Genomic DNA, 17,975 nt, shown 5'->3' on the forward strand with positions numbered 1-17,975 from the left:
CAGGATGCTTTAAAAAAAATGTTTAATTGTGATGAGTGGTTCCTGAGATACAATCGGTCAAAGTTGACCGGCATTTACGGCAAATATATAAACAAAAGGATCATATTTTCGAACCATTATCTTTTTATTTTTGTCCTCTTTCTCCACACCAATTTTCATATCTTTAAAGTACTCATAACATATATTATTATAATAAAAACTATCGATATTACGAGTGAAAATTGCTAAAAATGGCAAAATTCCAATCAAAAATTAGGTAGGAGAAAAAGGAATCTCAAAGTTCAAAATCGGTATACGTTAAAAAAATGCATTTTCTCGGCTTCCCATGGAGCAATTTTCTTCATTCTTTGTTCCCAAGTAACTTGAGTAGAGCCATCTAACTAACGCATTAATAAATGTCAAACTTGCTTTTGTTTTGTTATAATAGATTTATTTATTTATAAGTAATGAAAATTACATATTTTTTCCAGTTGTAGACTTTTTTTAGATAAACTTATTTCAAGTGTACCTTTTAACGTTAAAACACAAATAATCTCATTTGAGAGCTGTATAATTATTTAAACAATCTTTATTTAAACAAATTAAAAATTTTTGATATAATAAATAAATTAATTTATTATAACAAAACAAAACAAGTTTGACATTTAATAATGCGTTCGTTAGATGGCTCTACTCGAGTTACTTGGGAACAAAAAAAGAATGAAGAAAATTGCTCCATGGGAAGCCGAGAAAATGCATTTTTTTAACGTATACCGATTTTGAACTATTATAATAATACATGTTAGGAGTTTTTAAAGATATGAACATTGGTGAGGAGAAAGAGGACAAAAATAAAAAGGTGATGGTTCAAAAATTATGATCCTATTGTTTATATACTTGCCGTAAATGCCGGTCAACTTTGACCGGTTGTATCTGAGGAACCACTCATCACAATTAAACGTTTTTTCTTTTAAAAAAAGCGTCCTGCCGCTTTTTTCCAATACCGTTTTTATTATTTAATTTAATATTTCCCGAGATATCCTATTTGTTTATAAACCAAAAAATTGTTTATAATTTTAAAATATTCCCGAGGCCACTTAAATAGTCAAATTTCAATTCTGTAAAGTACCTTAGATAGTCTTTTTATACAAAAATTCTAGTTATTCTTATGTACCATAATTATTGTGGTTATTATAGCGACCGTAAATTTTTAATTAACAATTCAATTGTTGCTAAACTGTTCATTCCATTTCCATCGGCTTCTGGAATTATAATCTATACGAAAAGAGGTTTTATACTACCAAGTTATTTAATTATTGATAAACAATTACTTATCTAAAATTTTAATTGAAAATTAAAGATTGTGTTGGAAGGACCCGCATTTTCCGGGGAAAATTTTTGTCGAAGTAAATCGAGAAAAACACGTCTCTATGCAGACTTAATTACGGTGAATTTTTATTTGGGTGTTTTTGGTGTAAAGTTAAAATCTTTGGAGTTATAGAGCAAAAATTGAAAAAAAACACGATTTTCGGACGCCATTTTGTTTATAAAAAAAGTAGCACACTATCTGCGGACTTCGCATACCTATATTATTAATATATACAATCTTAAGATTCGATTCCAGCAATAAAATTGCTGGTAAATAACTTTTCCCAAAAATAGCCTATTCTCCGATAATCTGAACATACTACTGGGCCAGGTCATTTTTCTATTTATTTTTTTAATGATGTATAAATATTCATATATTGGTATCCCTATTTCATTATCTCTCATGTCTTCCATTGCGCAGCGCATTCTTCCTCTTCGGGGCTTTCTGTGCATTTATATACTATAGTTCTGTAAAGTATGTTTCCCATGATCCATTGTAAATTTTAACCTCTGGTCTACCTTTCCTTTGTTGAGCTTTTAGGTATCCAAATAGTTTAGTGCTGTAATTACTATTCTCTTCTAGTCCTTTAACAAATCTTCCATACACAGCTTTTTTTTGTTTCTGCAACACTGGTCTGCTACTTTTTTTGTATTAATTTCGATGATGTTCTTCTTTAGTTGATATCCATTTATTTCTTGCTTGATTTTTCTGTTTATTTTGATTTCGCATTCTGTATCGAACCAATCTTTCCTTATTTTTATTTCCCCCTGTCCTAGTACATCTTCAGCTGAATTCAAAATGGATTCTTTTATATGTCTCTATATTTCCTCTGTGTTATTTGCTTCTGTTAGTTTTTGCTTTCGAGTTGTCTCATATTATTCTCTTAGTTCCTGTACTCTTAACTTCTCCAGGTTCCATCTTCTTTTGTTTTGTCTTGTTCTCTCTGTTTTAATTACCTTCATTTTTATTTCTGATACTACTAGAAAATGGTCTGTGTCCATGTTTGCTCCCCTATATAATCTGATGTCATACATTATTGCTTCCCATTTTTTGGTTATTAGTACGTGATCTATCTGATTGCCATCTGTTGTGCCAGGTATCAGCCATGCTACTTTATGTTCACTTCTGTGCATGAAGTTTGTGCTTATAACGTAACTGTTTGTTATTGCTGCTAAGTGGCATAATTTTTTTCTGTTATCATTTGTCTCGTCATGAACAGTTTCTTTCTCTGGTACTTAATCATTCTGGATTTCTTTGCCTACTTTTGCATTGAAGTCACCAACCATTAGTACTATTTCATTTCTGGCAATCCAGTTAATAATATAATTCTTCCAGTTGTTCATATAATTCAATTTTATCATTTTGTGGTGCATTTTCTGTGGGTGCATATATGTTTATAATTGTCATATTGGCATGCTTGTTTTCTATTTTTATATATGACTAAATAAAAATAAAACATTTAAAAATAATGGATCAAAGTAAATATCCATCTGCACGAAGTGCTCTGCATATAGGTATATCTATAATATATCATACTTACCCTTTTACCAGAATGAAAAAAAGCAGCTGCCAAAATATGTTCCCCTTGTAGTACTGTTTGCAGAACTATATTCCAATCATTTAATATATGATCTTTTGCTGAGTATATCCTTACACATCCACTTTCATCAGCAATTAGTAAAAGTTCACCTGTAAAATCCCATTGTAGCACTGTTACTGGTGATGAATTGCTTAAAACCCTAAAAAATAAAACAGTTTATATATCTTTATGATCAAACTTACAATGAAGTAAAAAGTACTACTTATGTATAGTGGAATATTTTTTTATAAGATTTAAAAAATCATTCAAATGGATTATAAAAAATGTCTAAACGTTGTATAGTCTAAGATAAACATAAAGTTGACTGGGACTGATCTGTTTATTGGATAAAAATTGTTGGATATGTAATTTCGTATGTTAACAATTATAACAAACAAGGGGCGCCCAATCTAATTTTTTTCTGATTCTGATTATAGTTAACTAATAATTAAAAATTACTATTTTTTTATACATTTAAAAAAAATTTTCGGCCTGGGCACATATTATTCTAGATTTTTTGGATCATTCTAAACAAAAAATGTATTTTGTAATTTTTCTCTTAAATTGATTGTTTTCGAGTTATAAACAATTTAAAACTGAAAAAAGAACAAGAGATGACGATTTTGGAGGCTCAAAACCATAAGTAAAAATATCATTTTTGAAATTACGAAGTACTTAAATTCAAGTTCAAACCTTATTCAATCAGCAATTGATAAATATTTTGGACTTATTTCATTTGAAAACATTGTTTTTTAGTTGTTAATGCAGCTTTATCGCCTGTCTTCCCATAAGGAACCTTCCTCATTAACAATTAAAAAAATAAGATTGAAGAATCTCAGATGCAGAATCCACCAATTTAATAAGAATTAAAAATGGTAAATAGTATTTTAAAACTGAGATTTTTCATGTTGAAAGTTCTTACTGGTACATCGCGACTTTTTCAATTAATAAGACAGCAGACGACGAATATAGAAAACGAAAGGGAAACGATCACATTTCGCTTTCATTGGTCTAGGAAAAACGGACAGCAGAGGAACTTTCAGTACTCAAATCCGAGTAAAGGAAATAAAAATAAATGATGGTTTTGCTTGTTTTCGATTCAGAGGGTTGCACACCAGCTAGACAGGCTGTTTCTACCATTTCAGGCGTCCTCAGTAGCTTTCGATAGTGTGCCTACCTCTGGACCGAAAAACAGCTCCACCATCATTTTAAAAGGAATCTGAAAAATAATTCAAATTTCCCATCAGACGCAATACAGCGACATCTACTAACAAATTGAAGAATCTCAGATGCAGAATCCACCAATTTAATAAGAATTAAAAATGGTAAATAGTATTTTAAAACTGAGATTTTTCATGTTGAAAGTTCTTACTGGTACATCCTTAATCTGCGACTTTTTCAATTAATAAGACAGCAGACGACGAATATAGAAAACGAAAGGGAAACGATCACATTTCGCTTTCATTCGTCTAGGAAAAACGGACAGCAGAGGAACTTTCAGTACTCAAATCCGAGTAAAGGAAATAAAAATAAATGATGGTTTTGCTTGTTTTCGATTCAGAGGGTTGCACACCAGCTAGACAGGCTGTTTCTACCATTTCAGGCGTCCTCAGTAGCTTTCGATATAGTATATATATTCGTCGTCTGCTGTCTTATTAATTGAAAAAGTCGCAGATTAAGGATGTACCAGTAAGAACTTTCAACATGAAAAATCTCAGTTTTAAAATACTATTTACCATTTTTAATTCTTATTAAATTGGTGGATTCTGCATCTGAGATTCTTCAATTTGTTAGTAGATGTCGCTGTATTGGGTCTGATGGGAAATTTGAATTATTTTTCAGATTCCCTTTAAAATGATGGTGGAGCTGTTTTTCGGTCCAGAGGTAGGCACACTATCGAAAGCTACTGAGGACGCCTGAAATGGTAGAAACAGCCTGTCTAGCTGGTGTGCAACCCTCTGAATCGAAAACAAGCAAAACCATCATTTATTTTTATTTCCTTTACTCGGATTTGAGTACTGAAAGTTCCTCTGCTGTCCGTTTTTCCTAGACGAATGAAAGCGAAATGTGATCGTTTCCCTTTCGTTTTCTATATTCGTCGTCTGCTGTCTTATTAATTGAAAAAGTCGCAGATTAAGGATGTACCAGTAAGAACTTTCAACATGAAAAATCTCAGTTTTAAAATACTATTTACCATTTTTAATTCTTATTAAATTGGTGGATTCGGCATCTGAGATTCTTCAATTTGTTAGTAGATGTCGCTGTATTGCGTCTGATGGGAAATTTGAATTATTTTTCAGATTCCCTTTAAAATGATGGTGGAGCTGTTTTTAGGTCCAGAGGTAGGCACACTATCGAAAGCTACTGAGGACGCCTGAAATGGTAGAAACAGCCTGTCTAGCTGGTGTGCAACCCTCTGAATCGAAAACAAGCAAAACCATCATTTATTTTTATTTTTAAAAAAAGAAGGTTTGACTTGAATACACAGATGTATGAACTTGAATTGACTTGACTTTGAAGAACTTGAATTTAGGTACTTCGTTTTTTTAAAATGAATTTAACACATTGACAGACAGAACATCTATACTACAGTCCGTCCAATATACTTACCATTGCAAGTCATTATCTATGTCAGAGATCTAAGTAGACATTCAGTCCTGTGATGTAACAAACCCGTTATAAAAGAACGTGTACGCGTTATGTTAACATGACGTTTGATTATAACAGCCTGTATAACGTGTTGCCAAAAATTAGATGTGATGTATCATGTTTTTAACGTGCACGTTATCCAGCATGTTATTTTCAAAACGTTAAAGTATCATCTTGCGCGACAAGAATAACAGTATACAGAAATTGAATAAGTTAGAGGAAGACAGACATAAACATGCAGCGTGCAACGAAGTACGCATCTTGTTCATCGCACTCACACACTTGGCACTGGCACCAAAACCAAGACCAAGATGTTATTTGAAATTCCCGGTCCTCGGTCCGTGAGGTGTTCTTTCTATTGTGCATTTTATTTAATTTTTGCTTGTCGTGTTGTTATGTTATAAAATGGCTCAACAAGGATTGGAATAAACTACTAAACGAACATACAAATGGATTTACCCAATCTGGCCAAACTGGTCTCTATAGTCTGTATGTTTTCTTCATTTATATGAAAAAATGTTTTTGTTTACAAATAACATCACCTCAAAAAATAATACACTATTTCTAAAAAATTACTTTAACAAGCCTTCTAATAGCATCATCTAATTATTTTAATAACCCGACGTTTACAATCTGACAAAATTCTGGAGTAAATTGTCCATTTTTGAAGTTATACTTCTTTACGATCGAGAGTGAAATTTTATCACATGCCGGGCGCATGCGCACACAGACAGTATGTATTTCGTTGCTAATCTTTCAAGATGTATGTCAGCGCAAATAAGTCATATTATATCATATAAAAGGATATATTAGCGTTAAGTAAATGAATTATTTATTATAATTTTTGTGTCTTTGGGTTTATCTTCCTCTGGAATAAGATATTTTATAATAATAGTAAGTATATTTAAAGTATTTTTGTATACTTCACTTGGTCAGTATATGTGAAATCTGGTAACCTGTCAAAGCAGAAGGGATATAGCTCAGTGGTAGAGCGTGTGACCGGAGATCAAGAGGTCCCGGGTTCAAATCCCGGACAATTCATATTATTTTTTATATTTTTTGTATCGTTTTAATAAAAAAAATTTAAAAGTGGTAGGTAAAGAAAGTTAGTTTAATATTTAAATAAAATACAAATAACCTGTCAAGTATATTAATTTCGTTGAAATCATAATAATAGAAGTATAACTTCTTACGTGCGTACAAAGTACACACACATTATTTTTTTATATTTATTTATTCTTTATACTACACGTTATTTTATAACAAGGTTATAAAGGTTAAATAGGTCCCGTTAAAATGAACCTGTTATGTTACCAGAGAACATTTTTGAGAAACTTTATTTGTCATACATCACATCAATTTGTAGAATTTAACGTAAATGCAGTTTATAACGTGTTTTATACATCACAGGGGTGATTGTTGCCCAATTACAAAATGTTCTTGAATTCATTTTAAATCGAAATATCACATACTTACTGGGAAGTACAACAAAACAAATTAGGGACTGTTCAAGTATGACGTAACGCAGGTGGGGGAGCGGGGGGTGGGGGTCAAAAATCTTCAAAAATTGCGTTACGCAATAGTTACGAACTCCCATAAGAGTGCGTTACGTAGGGGGGTTAAAAATCTTCAAAAATCGCGTTACGTAATAGTTGAATGCTCCCTTAATATTCAATGTATAAATAGACAATAACTTTAGAAATAGAAAACAAGAATTAAATTATAATCTTACGTTAAAGTAAATAATAAAAACAGTAAATTTAATAAAACAAATGCTTATAGTAAAATATGAAATATTGAAATATATAATGTGTTGGCATGTAGTTTAACGATTCCGCTCTGTAAGTTTTGATTTTTTTTTTGTAAGTATTTTTTAATTATTAATTGTTTCTAATTAAAATTTTAGTGTACTCCTGAAGAAGCCAATAACCATTGGCGGAATATAGAGTTTTCGAGAAAATAGAATCGTTTTTAATTTTGACCGCAAAACCTGATATAAAACACCTTTTTATATATATATATATATATATATATATAAGATTATGGTATTCTTGACTGTATATATATATATATATATATATATATATATATATATATATATATATATATATATATATATATGAATATCAAATATGAAATGTCATCACCGCAACTGTCAAATGAATGTTACCAATTTATGCCAAAATGTCACCTTTGTTCGATCGCAGTTACAGTGTAATCCGAACAAGTGTGCTTTCTAAAAACACTTTACATTCCACTTATACAAATTAAATGAAACAAGTTAGGGTTTGTTTTAGTGATGTAACCAATAAAAAACGGTACCGTTTTTAAAAAAAAAACCGTTTTTTATTGCAAAAAAAACGAAGCCTTCGTTTTTTTTTGTTTTTTTTTTCGTTTTTTTTTTATTTTGATTTTTTAAGTGGGTACAGTTTATTTAATGACAAAAACATATAATAAATATAATATTCTGTATAATTTTATAACAAAATAAGTATTATTTCGTTTCATAATTAATTTCGTATAAATCCTTTAAATAAAAAGACCATGGTTATAAACAAAATAAGAAGAGTTTATTCGTTAACTTGCAAAATCAAAGCAAAAATAAGTAATAAAAATTTATCAAATAAAAAAACAACGTCTTAATGATTGAAAAGGTTCAATTAATTAACCGAATCCCTTAAATGAACACTGATCCGTCCCGTCGCTATCTGCATTTTCTTCAGACTCTGAAGCTTCCTCTTCATCACTTTCAAAGACAGACTCCGACTGATCTGAATTGGATATTATCATTGGTTCCGGTTCAGATTCTAATGCAGGATTGACTGTGAAGCTAGGATAGCTGCAATTGTGTCCTCATTCCATAGAAAAGCCTTTTTGAATAGTCCTTCTTTTGCAATAAAATTGACAACGTCAGCTAAGACGGCTGCTTCATCGACATCTGGCATCTTCTGTGCTACCTTGTATATGACTTCTGTCGCATCAGTCTACATTAAATAAAAAAATTAATAGAAATATAACTAAAACCCACTATAACCTAAAAAAAATTACCATCTCATCTGAGCTAAGTTCGCAGCCACGATATTTTGGATCCAAAAGGTTAGCTACAAAATGAACACTATAAATAGCAAACTTCTTCCGATTTTCAAAAATTGCCCTTGTATCTGCTTCCTCTTTGGATAACAATGGACTTTTAGTGACATTTTCTAATGAGGTGTTAACCATTTTTTTAAATAAATGCAGACATTTTGAAATCGTTGGTGTGTCACCTTCTACAGAGGTAATTGTGTTAGCAATTGGTTCCAGAAGCATAATGTATCCTTGTACCCGGTCCCAAAATATATCGCTTAGAGCATTTTTTTACAGATGGGTGTTTGCTTACTGTCTTTTCAACTTCTTCATTTATAGCCATCCTTTTTATTATTTGTTTGTTAGCAAGCAATGATTGTAGACAAAGAACTAATGATCCCCATCTGGTAGGCACTGGGAGTTTAAGACTGCAACTTATTTTTAATTCGTTTTTTTTCCTTTACCCACGCAGATAATATGTGGCTTTGTCGGATGGCCTTTGTAAGGGCAACAGCCTCGGCAGTAAACGATTTCAGACTTGTTAAATTTAGCACTAAATATTATTATATATATAGTTATTTAAATAAGCACTAAACACAAATATTTCCGGCACAAGGCAAGTAAATCACAAAATAACAACAGAACACCTGCAAAAGCTAATCGGTAATTCCCCGGTTTTCTCAGCGCCAACGAATACGAGCGTCCTGCTAAATTTCGGTGATTCCCCAAAAGCAACGACGTAAAAAAATAATAGATAAAGGCAGTAAGGGTTTAATGTTTCAATATTTTTTAAAAAGGAACGTCAAACACTGAGTTTCTAGATGTTTTGGATATAATATTGAAATATTGGGTGATTTTTAGGCTTACAAACAACTCCTAATATTGATATTGTTAATATTACGTTGAGAAACTAATAAAAAACAATTAAAAACAAAAAAAACACGTTTTTTATTGTTTTTTTTTCGTTTTTTTTAGAATTAAAAAAAACACGTTTTTTTACATCACTAGTTTGTTTCTTTAAATGTACATTAATAGAAATCTTCCAATACCATTTCTAAGTGTATATAATAAAATATGTCTATGGCTGTAATTCCTGTGTACTTGGCTAAATGATTCTAAAAAGGAACAGACCTACCGCCTAAATATTTCGTGTTGGTATCATGTGACGTCACGGGCTATGACGCAGTTGACATGCAACGGTAAGTATATTGGACGGACTGTAGACATCTATTTTTTTTTCTGGCTTTAAGGTAAAACCCACACAGCCAGATACAAATTTTGTAAAAGAAAGTGCAAGGATTTGACACAAGGGTTACACTCTTCTCGCCCAGGGGCCGATCAGGGCATTTTATAAACGATCAAAGGTAGGCCTCGGATAGATAAGGTTATATACCTATACATTAAGGAAAGACATAAGGTAGCAGCAAAAGGTATTATTAAATTTGTATTTTTGTTATTCTGACGAAATATAACAAACAATCATAAATTTCTTTACTGTTTAAAGCAAGAAGATACATTATGTTATATGGGCTTTCAATGTTCAATTGTAGAAGTTTTCTGAACAGCTCATTAGATTGAGCCCTATATTTTTGGCAATCAAAAAAGATGTGGTCCAGGTCACCGATTTTATTACAAACTTCACAAAGATTACTCTCAAGTATTTTGATTTTATGTAAGTGTGCTGGATAACATGCATGGCCAAACTTCATTCTACTAATAGTGGTTATGCTTTTGCGATTGTAATCGAACTTATTGTACCAAGGTTTTTTCCTCAATTTGGTTTCTAGTCTGGTGTAACGTGTTGGATTTGTAAAGGTGTATTCTTGCCACAAGTAGGACCATTTTCTCATCATTTTATGTTTTTTGTAATTTCTACTATCATACATATCATACTACATCTAATTTCTATTTATGTAATGTGGCACGACATCTATTCGCGGTGTGCAAGTACTTGGAAGGGAAACGAGAAACGACCGTGCACGAGTCGCGGAGAAATATTGCAACTATCTTAAATAATTCATATTGTCAATTGAAATTGTCAAATTGACGTATATTTCATACCTTCTGTCATTGAAGCAGAAAAATTATATATTGCTCCACAATATTGATATGATATGCAATTATTATATAAAGGTAAATTTAATTAATTGTATTTTGAGTGCAGTACTGCATTTTAATAACTAATTTTATTTACTACATACAATTGTTCACGTTTTCATAACATAACCTGAATCTTATTTTTTCTTCTTACTATTTTTTTGGACTATGGCCTTGACAATTATCCAGTAACCAGGACTAATATAATTGGTCAATATAATTAAAAGTGCGAATAAAAGTACAGAGCGTAGAAATAGGGGTCGCTTTGCCGAACTTGCACGGTCCCAATAGACGACATTTTTGAAATAACGTGTTTTGACAAAAATCGGTAGATTTTTTGTCACATTACATCTACAGACGCATATAAAATGTGACACGATATCCATGGTATTTGTCTTCGTCCACATGTTGACAAAAAATGTTAAAAAACTTATTGTTTCCATAAACTATAAGCACTAAAAGAAATTGAGCAATTTTCCTATTCTACTTTGCATAATTCATATAGTGTCACAACACTTGCTTATACCTATGACGCACTCATCCAATGTGTTAAAAAATGATATTTTTTACTTATGTTTTTGAAAAGATTCCGGTATTTGTCCAAGTTTGTGGAAATCTAGTTTTATTGTTCCTATTCATAAATCAGGTGACAGGAGTAATATAGCTAACTACAGACCAATAAGCATTCTTTCTTCTATTGGGACCGTGCAAGTTCGGCAAAGCGACACCTGGTTTCTACGCTCAGCAACATTATTCACACTTTTAATTATATTGGCCAATTATGTTAGTCCTGGTTACTGGATAATTGTCAAGGCCATAGTCCAAAAAAATAATTAAAAGAAAAAATAAGATTAAGGTTATTTTATTAAAACGTAAACAATTGTATGTAGTAAATAAAATTAGTTATTAAAATGCAGTACTGCAAGCAAAATACAATTAATTAAATTTACCTTTATATAATAATTGCATATCACATCAATATTGTGGAGCAATATATAATTTTTCTTCTTCAATGACAGTAGTAATGAAATATACGTCAATTTGACAACTTCAATTGACAATATGAATTATTTAAGAAAGTTACAATATTTCTCCGCTATTCTCGCACGATCGTTTCTCGTATCCCCTCCAAGTACTTGCACACCGCGAATTCCTAAAATTCTAGAGAGTATAATATGCGACTCTATTAAAACACCTTTATGCAATGTACTAATTGAAGAGCAACATGGTTTTCTTTCAGGTAGATCAACTTCTACAAATCTTTTACTTTTCACGCAATACATATCTGATGCTTTGGAAAGGAGACTACAGGTGGATGCTATTTATACAGATTTCTCCAAAGCATTTGACACTGTGAATCATAAATTGTTGTGTAACAAGCTTAAAGCTATTGGATTTACGGGCAATCTGTATAACTGGTTATGTAGTTACCTAACTAGCAGAATACAACTTGTTAAAATTAAACACTTTCAATCTAGTGAAATTTCTGTAACATCTGGTGTTCCACAAGGAAGCCACTTTCCTTTTTAATATATTTGTTAATGACATTAAATCTCAAATTAACTCTAAATTTCTGCTATTTGCTGATGATTTAAAAATCTATAGAATTATCGAATCCATCTCAGATTGTGAAAAACTTCAAAATGATATTAACAAAATTATGGCATGGTGCAATTGGAACCAAATGAGCATTAATGTTGGAAAATGTCACTTTATTAGTTTCTGTAGAAGAATTAACAACCTCTTTTATAATTACAAATTAGCTGAAGAACCACTGAAGGCTGTATCAACTGTAAGAGATCTAAGTATGTGTTCAATTAGATTCCAAACTAAATTTTTGCGCTCATTTTGATTATGTGAATAACCAGGCATTTAAAATGTTAGGCTTCATTATTAGAACTTCTAGATGTTTGCATAACATTAATTCCATCAGACTGATTTACATTTCCCTAGTTACATCTGTTCTTGAGTATTGCTCAGTTGTTTGTTCACTCACTTATGAAGTTCATATAGCCAAGCTTGAAAAAGTCCAAAATAAATTCATTAGGTACTTAAGTTTTAAATTACACAAACCATACTGTCTCTAATTGACTTTAATGTTCCCTCTAGAGTTACTAGAACATCCCAAAATTTTGCAATTAAATTTCATCGCTGCAACTTTGGTAGGCATTCTCCGCTGAGTAGAATCATTCTAAATGGAAATAGAATAGACCTTGATTGGTTGCTGTGCGCTTTGGAAAATGTTTGTACACAGTGTTTAAAAAAATTTTTGTAATCTTATGTGATTTATGTTTGTTATTTACTTTGTATTATTTTAATATTTGTTTTTTCTATATAGCTGCATCGCCAATTTTTGTCATACATATTTACTATATCTTTATATTTATTGTATCACTAGATAATTATAATATTTTGTGTATATATTAAATTGGGTGGTATCCCGTTAATAAATAAATAAATAAATAAAAAAGTGAAAGCGACCTTGAAAGCCTTGCATTGATCCTCATCTTCACTTGATTCACGTATTTGTCCAAGTTTGTGGAAATCTAGTTTTATTGTTCCTATTCATAAATCAGGTGACAGGAGTGCTAACTACAGACCAATAATCATTCTTTCTTCTATTCCTAAAATTCTAGAGAGTATAATATGCGACTCTATTAAAACACCTTTATGCAATGTACTAATTGAAGAGCAACATGGTTTTCTTTCAGGTAGATCAACTTCTACAAATCTTTTACTTTTCACGCAATACATATCTGATGCTTTGGAAAGGAGACTACAGGTGGATGCTATTTATACAGATTTCTCCAAAGCATTTGACACTGTGAATCATAAATTGTTGTGTAACAAGCTTAAAGCTATTGGATTTACGGGCAATCTGTATAACTGGTTATGTAGTTACCTAACTAGCAGAATACAACTTGTTAAAATTAAACACTTTCAATCTAGTGAAATTTCTGTAACATCTGGTGTTCCACAAGGAAGCCACTTTCCTTTTTAATATATTTGTTAATGACATTAAATCTCAAATTAACTCTAAATTTCTGCTATTTGCTGATGATTTAAAAATCTATAGAATTATCGAATCCATCTCAGATTGTGAAAAACTTCAAAATGATATTAACAAAATTATGGCATGGTGCAATTGGAACCAAATGAGCATTAATGTTGGAAAATGTCACTTTATTAGTTTCTGTAGAAGAATTAACAACCTCTTTTATAATTACAAATTAGCTGAAGAACCACTGAAGGCTGTATCAACTGTAAGAGATCTAAGTATGTGTTCAATTAGATTCCAAACTAAATTTTTGCGCTCATTTTGATTATGTGAATAACCAGGCATTTAAAATGTTAGGCTTCATTATTAGAACTTCTAGATGTTTGCATAACATTAATTCCATCAGACTGATTTACATTTCCCTAGTTACATCTGTTCTTGAGTATTGCTCAGTTGTTTGTTCACTCACTTATGAAGTTCATATAGCCAAGCTTGAAAAAGTCCAAAATAAATTCATTAGGTACTTAAGTTTTAAATTACACAAACCATACTGTCTCTAATTGACTTTAATGTTCCCTCTAGAGTTACTAGAACATCCCAAAATTTTGCAATTAAATTTCATCGCTGCAACTTTGGTAGGCATTCTCCGCTGAGTAGAATCATTCTAAATGGAAATAGAATAGACCTTGATTGGTTGCTGTGCGCTTTGGAAAATGTTTGTACACAGTGTTTAAAAAAATTTTTGTAATCTTATGTGATTTATGTTTGTTATTTACTTTGTATTATTTTAATATTTGTTTTTTCTATATAGCTGCATCGCCAATTTTTGTCATACATATTTACTATATCTTTATATTTATTGTATCACTAGATAATTATAATATTTTGTGTATATATTAAATTGGGTGGTATCCCGTTAATAAATAAATAAATAAATAAAAAAGTGAAAGCGACCTTGAAAGCCTTGCATTGATCCTCATCTTCACTTGATTCACGTATTTGTCCAAGTTTGTGGAAATCTAGTTTTATTGTTCCTATTCATAAATCAGGTGACAGGAGTGCTAACTACAGACCAATAATCATTCTTTCTTCTATTCCTAAAATTCTAGAGAGTATAATATGCGACTCTATTAAAACACCTTTATGCAATGTACTAATTGAAGAGCAACATGGTTTTCTTTCAGGTAGATCAACTTCTACAAATCTTTTACTTTTCACGCAATACATATCTGATGCTTTGGAAAGGAGACTACAGGTGGATGCTATTTATACAGATTTCTCCAAAGCATTTGACACTGTGAATCATAAATTGTTGTGTAACAAGCTTAAAGCTATTGGATTTACGGGCAATCTGTATAACTGGTTATGTAGTTACCTAACTAGCAGAATACAACTTGTTAAAATTAAACACTTTCAATCTAGTGAAATTTCTGTAACATCTGGTGTTCCACAAGGAAGCCACTTTCCTTTTTAATATATTTGTTAATGACATTAAATCTCAAATTAACTCTAAATTTCTGCTATTTGCTGATGATTTAAAAATCTATAGAATTATCGAATCCATCTCAGATTGTGAAAAACTTCAAAATGATATTAACAAAATTATGGCATGGTGCAATTGGAACCAAATGAGCATTAATGTTGGAAAATGTCACTTTATTAGTTTCTGTAGAAGAATTAACAACCTCTTTTATAATTACAAATTAGCTGAAGAACCACTGAAGGCTGTATCAACTGTAAGAGATCTAAGTATGTGTTCAATTAGATTCCAAACTAAATTTTTGCGCTCATTTTGATTATGTGAATAACCAGGCATTTAAAATGTTAGGCTTCATTATTAGAACTTCTAGATGTTTGCATAACATTAATTCCATCAGACTGATTTACATTTCCCTAGTTACATCTGTTCTTGAGTATTGCTCAGTTGTTTGTTCACTCACTTATGAAGTTCATATAGCCAAGCTTGAAAAAGTCCAAAATAAATTCATTAGGTACTTAAGTTTTAAATTACACAAACCATACTGTCTCTAATTGACTTTAATGTTCCCTCTAGAGTTACTAGAACATCCCAAAATTTTGCAATTAAATTTCATCGCTGCAACTTTGGTAGGCATTCTCCGCTGAGTAGAATCATTCTAAATGGAAATAGAATAGACCTTGATTGGTTGCTGTGCGCTTTGGAAAATGTTTGTACACAGTGTTTAAAAAATTTTTGTAATCTTATGTGATTTATGTTTGTTATTTACTTTGTATTATTTTAATATTAGTTTTTTCTATATAGCTGCATCGCCAATTTTTGTCATACATATTTACTATATCTTTATATTTATTGTATCACTAGATAATTATAATATTTTGTGTATATATTAAATTGGGTGGTATCCCGTTAATAAATAAATAAATAAATAAAAAAGTGAAAGCGACCTTGAAAGCCTTGCATTGATCCTCATCTTCACTTGATTCACGTATTTGTCCAAGTTTGTGGAAATCTAGTTTTATTGTTCCTATTCATAAATCAGGTGACAGGAGTGCTAACTACAGACCAATAATCATTCTTTCTTCTATTCCTAAAATTCTAGAGAGTATAATGTGCAACTCTATTAAAACACCTTTATGCAATGTACTAATTGAAGAGCAACATGGTTTTCTTTTAGGTAGATCAACTTCTACAAATCTTTTACTTTTCACGCAATACATATCTGATGCTTTGGAAAGGAGACTACAGGTGGATGCTATTTATACAGATTTCTCCAAAGCATTTGACACTGTGAATCATAAATTGTTGTGTAACAAGCTTAAAGCTATTGGATTTACGGGCAATCTGTATAACTGGTTATGTAGTTAACTAACTAGCAGAATACAACTTGTTAAAATTAAACACTTTCAATCTAGTGAAATTTCCGTAACATCTGGTGTTCCACAAGGAAGCCACTTAGGGCCTTTCCTTTTTAATATATTTGTTAATGACATTAAATCTCAAATTAACTCTAAATTTCTGCTATTTACTGATGATTTAAAAATCTACAGAATTATCGAATCTGTCTCAGATTGTGAAAAACTTCAAAATGATATTAACAAAATTATGGCATGGTGCAATTGGAACCAAATGAGCATTAATCTTGAAAAATGTCACTTTATTAGTTTCTGTAGAAGAATTAACAACCTCTTTTATAATTACAAATTAGCTGAAGAACCACTGAAGGCTGTATCAACTGTAAGAGATCTAGGTGTTCAATTAGATTCCAAACTAAATTTTTGCACTCATTTTGATTATGTGAATAACCAGGCATTTAAAATGTTAGGCTTCATTATTAGAACTTCTAGATGTTTGCATAACATTAATTCCATCAGACTAATTTACATTTCCCTAGTTAGATCTGTTCTTGAGTATTGCTCAGTTGTTTGGTCACCCACTTATGAAGTCCATATAGCCAAGCTTGAAAAAGTCCAAAATAAATTCATTAGGTACTTAAGTTTTAAATTACACAAACCTTTAAGTGACCATTCCTACTCAGAAATTAGAAATGAATTAAACCTTCCTAGGCTATCTTCCAGACGGATGTATGCTGATGTTTTGTTTCTTCATAAACTACTGAATTCAAAAATTAATTGCAATGATCTACTGTCTCTAATTGACTTTAATGTTCCCTCTAGAGTTACTAGAACATCCCAAAATTTTGCAATTAAATTTCATTGCTGCAACTTTGGTAGGCATTCTCCGCTGAGTAGAATCATTCTAAATGGAAATAGAATAGACCTTGATTTGTTGCTGTGCACTTCAGAAAATGTTTGTAGACAGTGTTTAAAAAAAATTTGTAATCTTATGTGATTTATGTTTGTTATTTACTTTGTATTATTTTAATATTTGTTTTTTCTATATAGCTGCATCACCAATTTTTGTCATACATATTTACTATATCTTTATATTTATTGTATCACTAGATAATTATGTGTATATAATATGTGTATACAGTACAACCTGCCGTATCCGGACCTGTCATATCTGGATCTCCTCATATCCGGACGGTGCTGCCATCGGTATCTACCAAAATTTACCGAGAAAGGCAGTCCTGCTGTTGGACAACGCACCCTAAAGAACTAAAAGATGGTGAAATAAAATGTCTTTTTGTCCCCAAATGTGACAACCCTCTGTTAGCCTATCGATCAAGGTATTATAGAATCTATAGATAGGTATTATAGAATCAAGGTATTATAGAATCTATAAAATGTGTCTATCG

At 31.1% G+C, this 17,975-nt stretch overlaps 2 protein-coding genes across 2 annotated transcripts in view; both read right to left on the minus strand.

Moving 5' to 3' along the window:
• The window catches only part of LOC114328374 (mediator of RNA polymerase II transcription subunit 16), a 164,307-nt gene that overhangs the window by 145,576 nt on the left and 756 nt on the right, over positions 1-17,975 (minus strand). Inside the window, exon 3 of the mRNA XM_050653349.1 lies at positions 2,889-3,087. Within this exon, the coding sequence (XP_050509306.1) occupies positions 2,889-3,087 (199 nt within the window). The remainder of the gene's footprint in view (positions 1-2,888; positions 3,088-17,975) is intronic.
• LOC126886413 (uncharacterized) lies at positions 8,179-8,955 on the minus strand. Its single transcript, XM_050653350.1, has 2 exons — positions 8,625-8,955; positions 8,179-8,560 (listed from the first exon to the last, which is right to left on the minus strand). Exons 1-2 carry the CDS (start codon positions 8,883-8,885, stop codon positions 8,384-8,386), a joined length of 438 nt encoding a protein of 145 aa, XP_050509307.1. The 5' UTR covers positions 8,886-8,955; the 3' UTR covers positions 8,179-8,383.

This window comes from Diabrotica virgifera, chromosome 6, assembly GCF_917563875.1.
Source record: "Diabrotica virgifera virgifera chromosome 6, PGI_DIABVI_V3a".
Taxonomy (NCBI): domain Eukaryota; kingdom Metazoa; phylum Arthropoda; class Insecta; order Coleoptera; family Chrysomelidae; genus Diabrotica; species Diabrotica virgifera.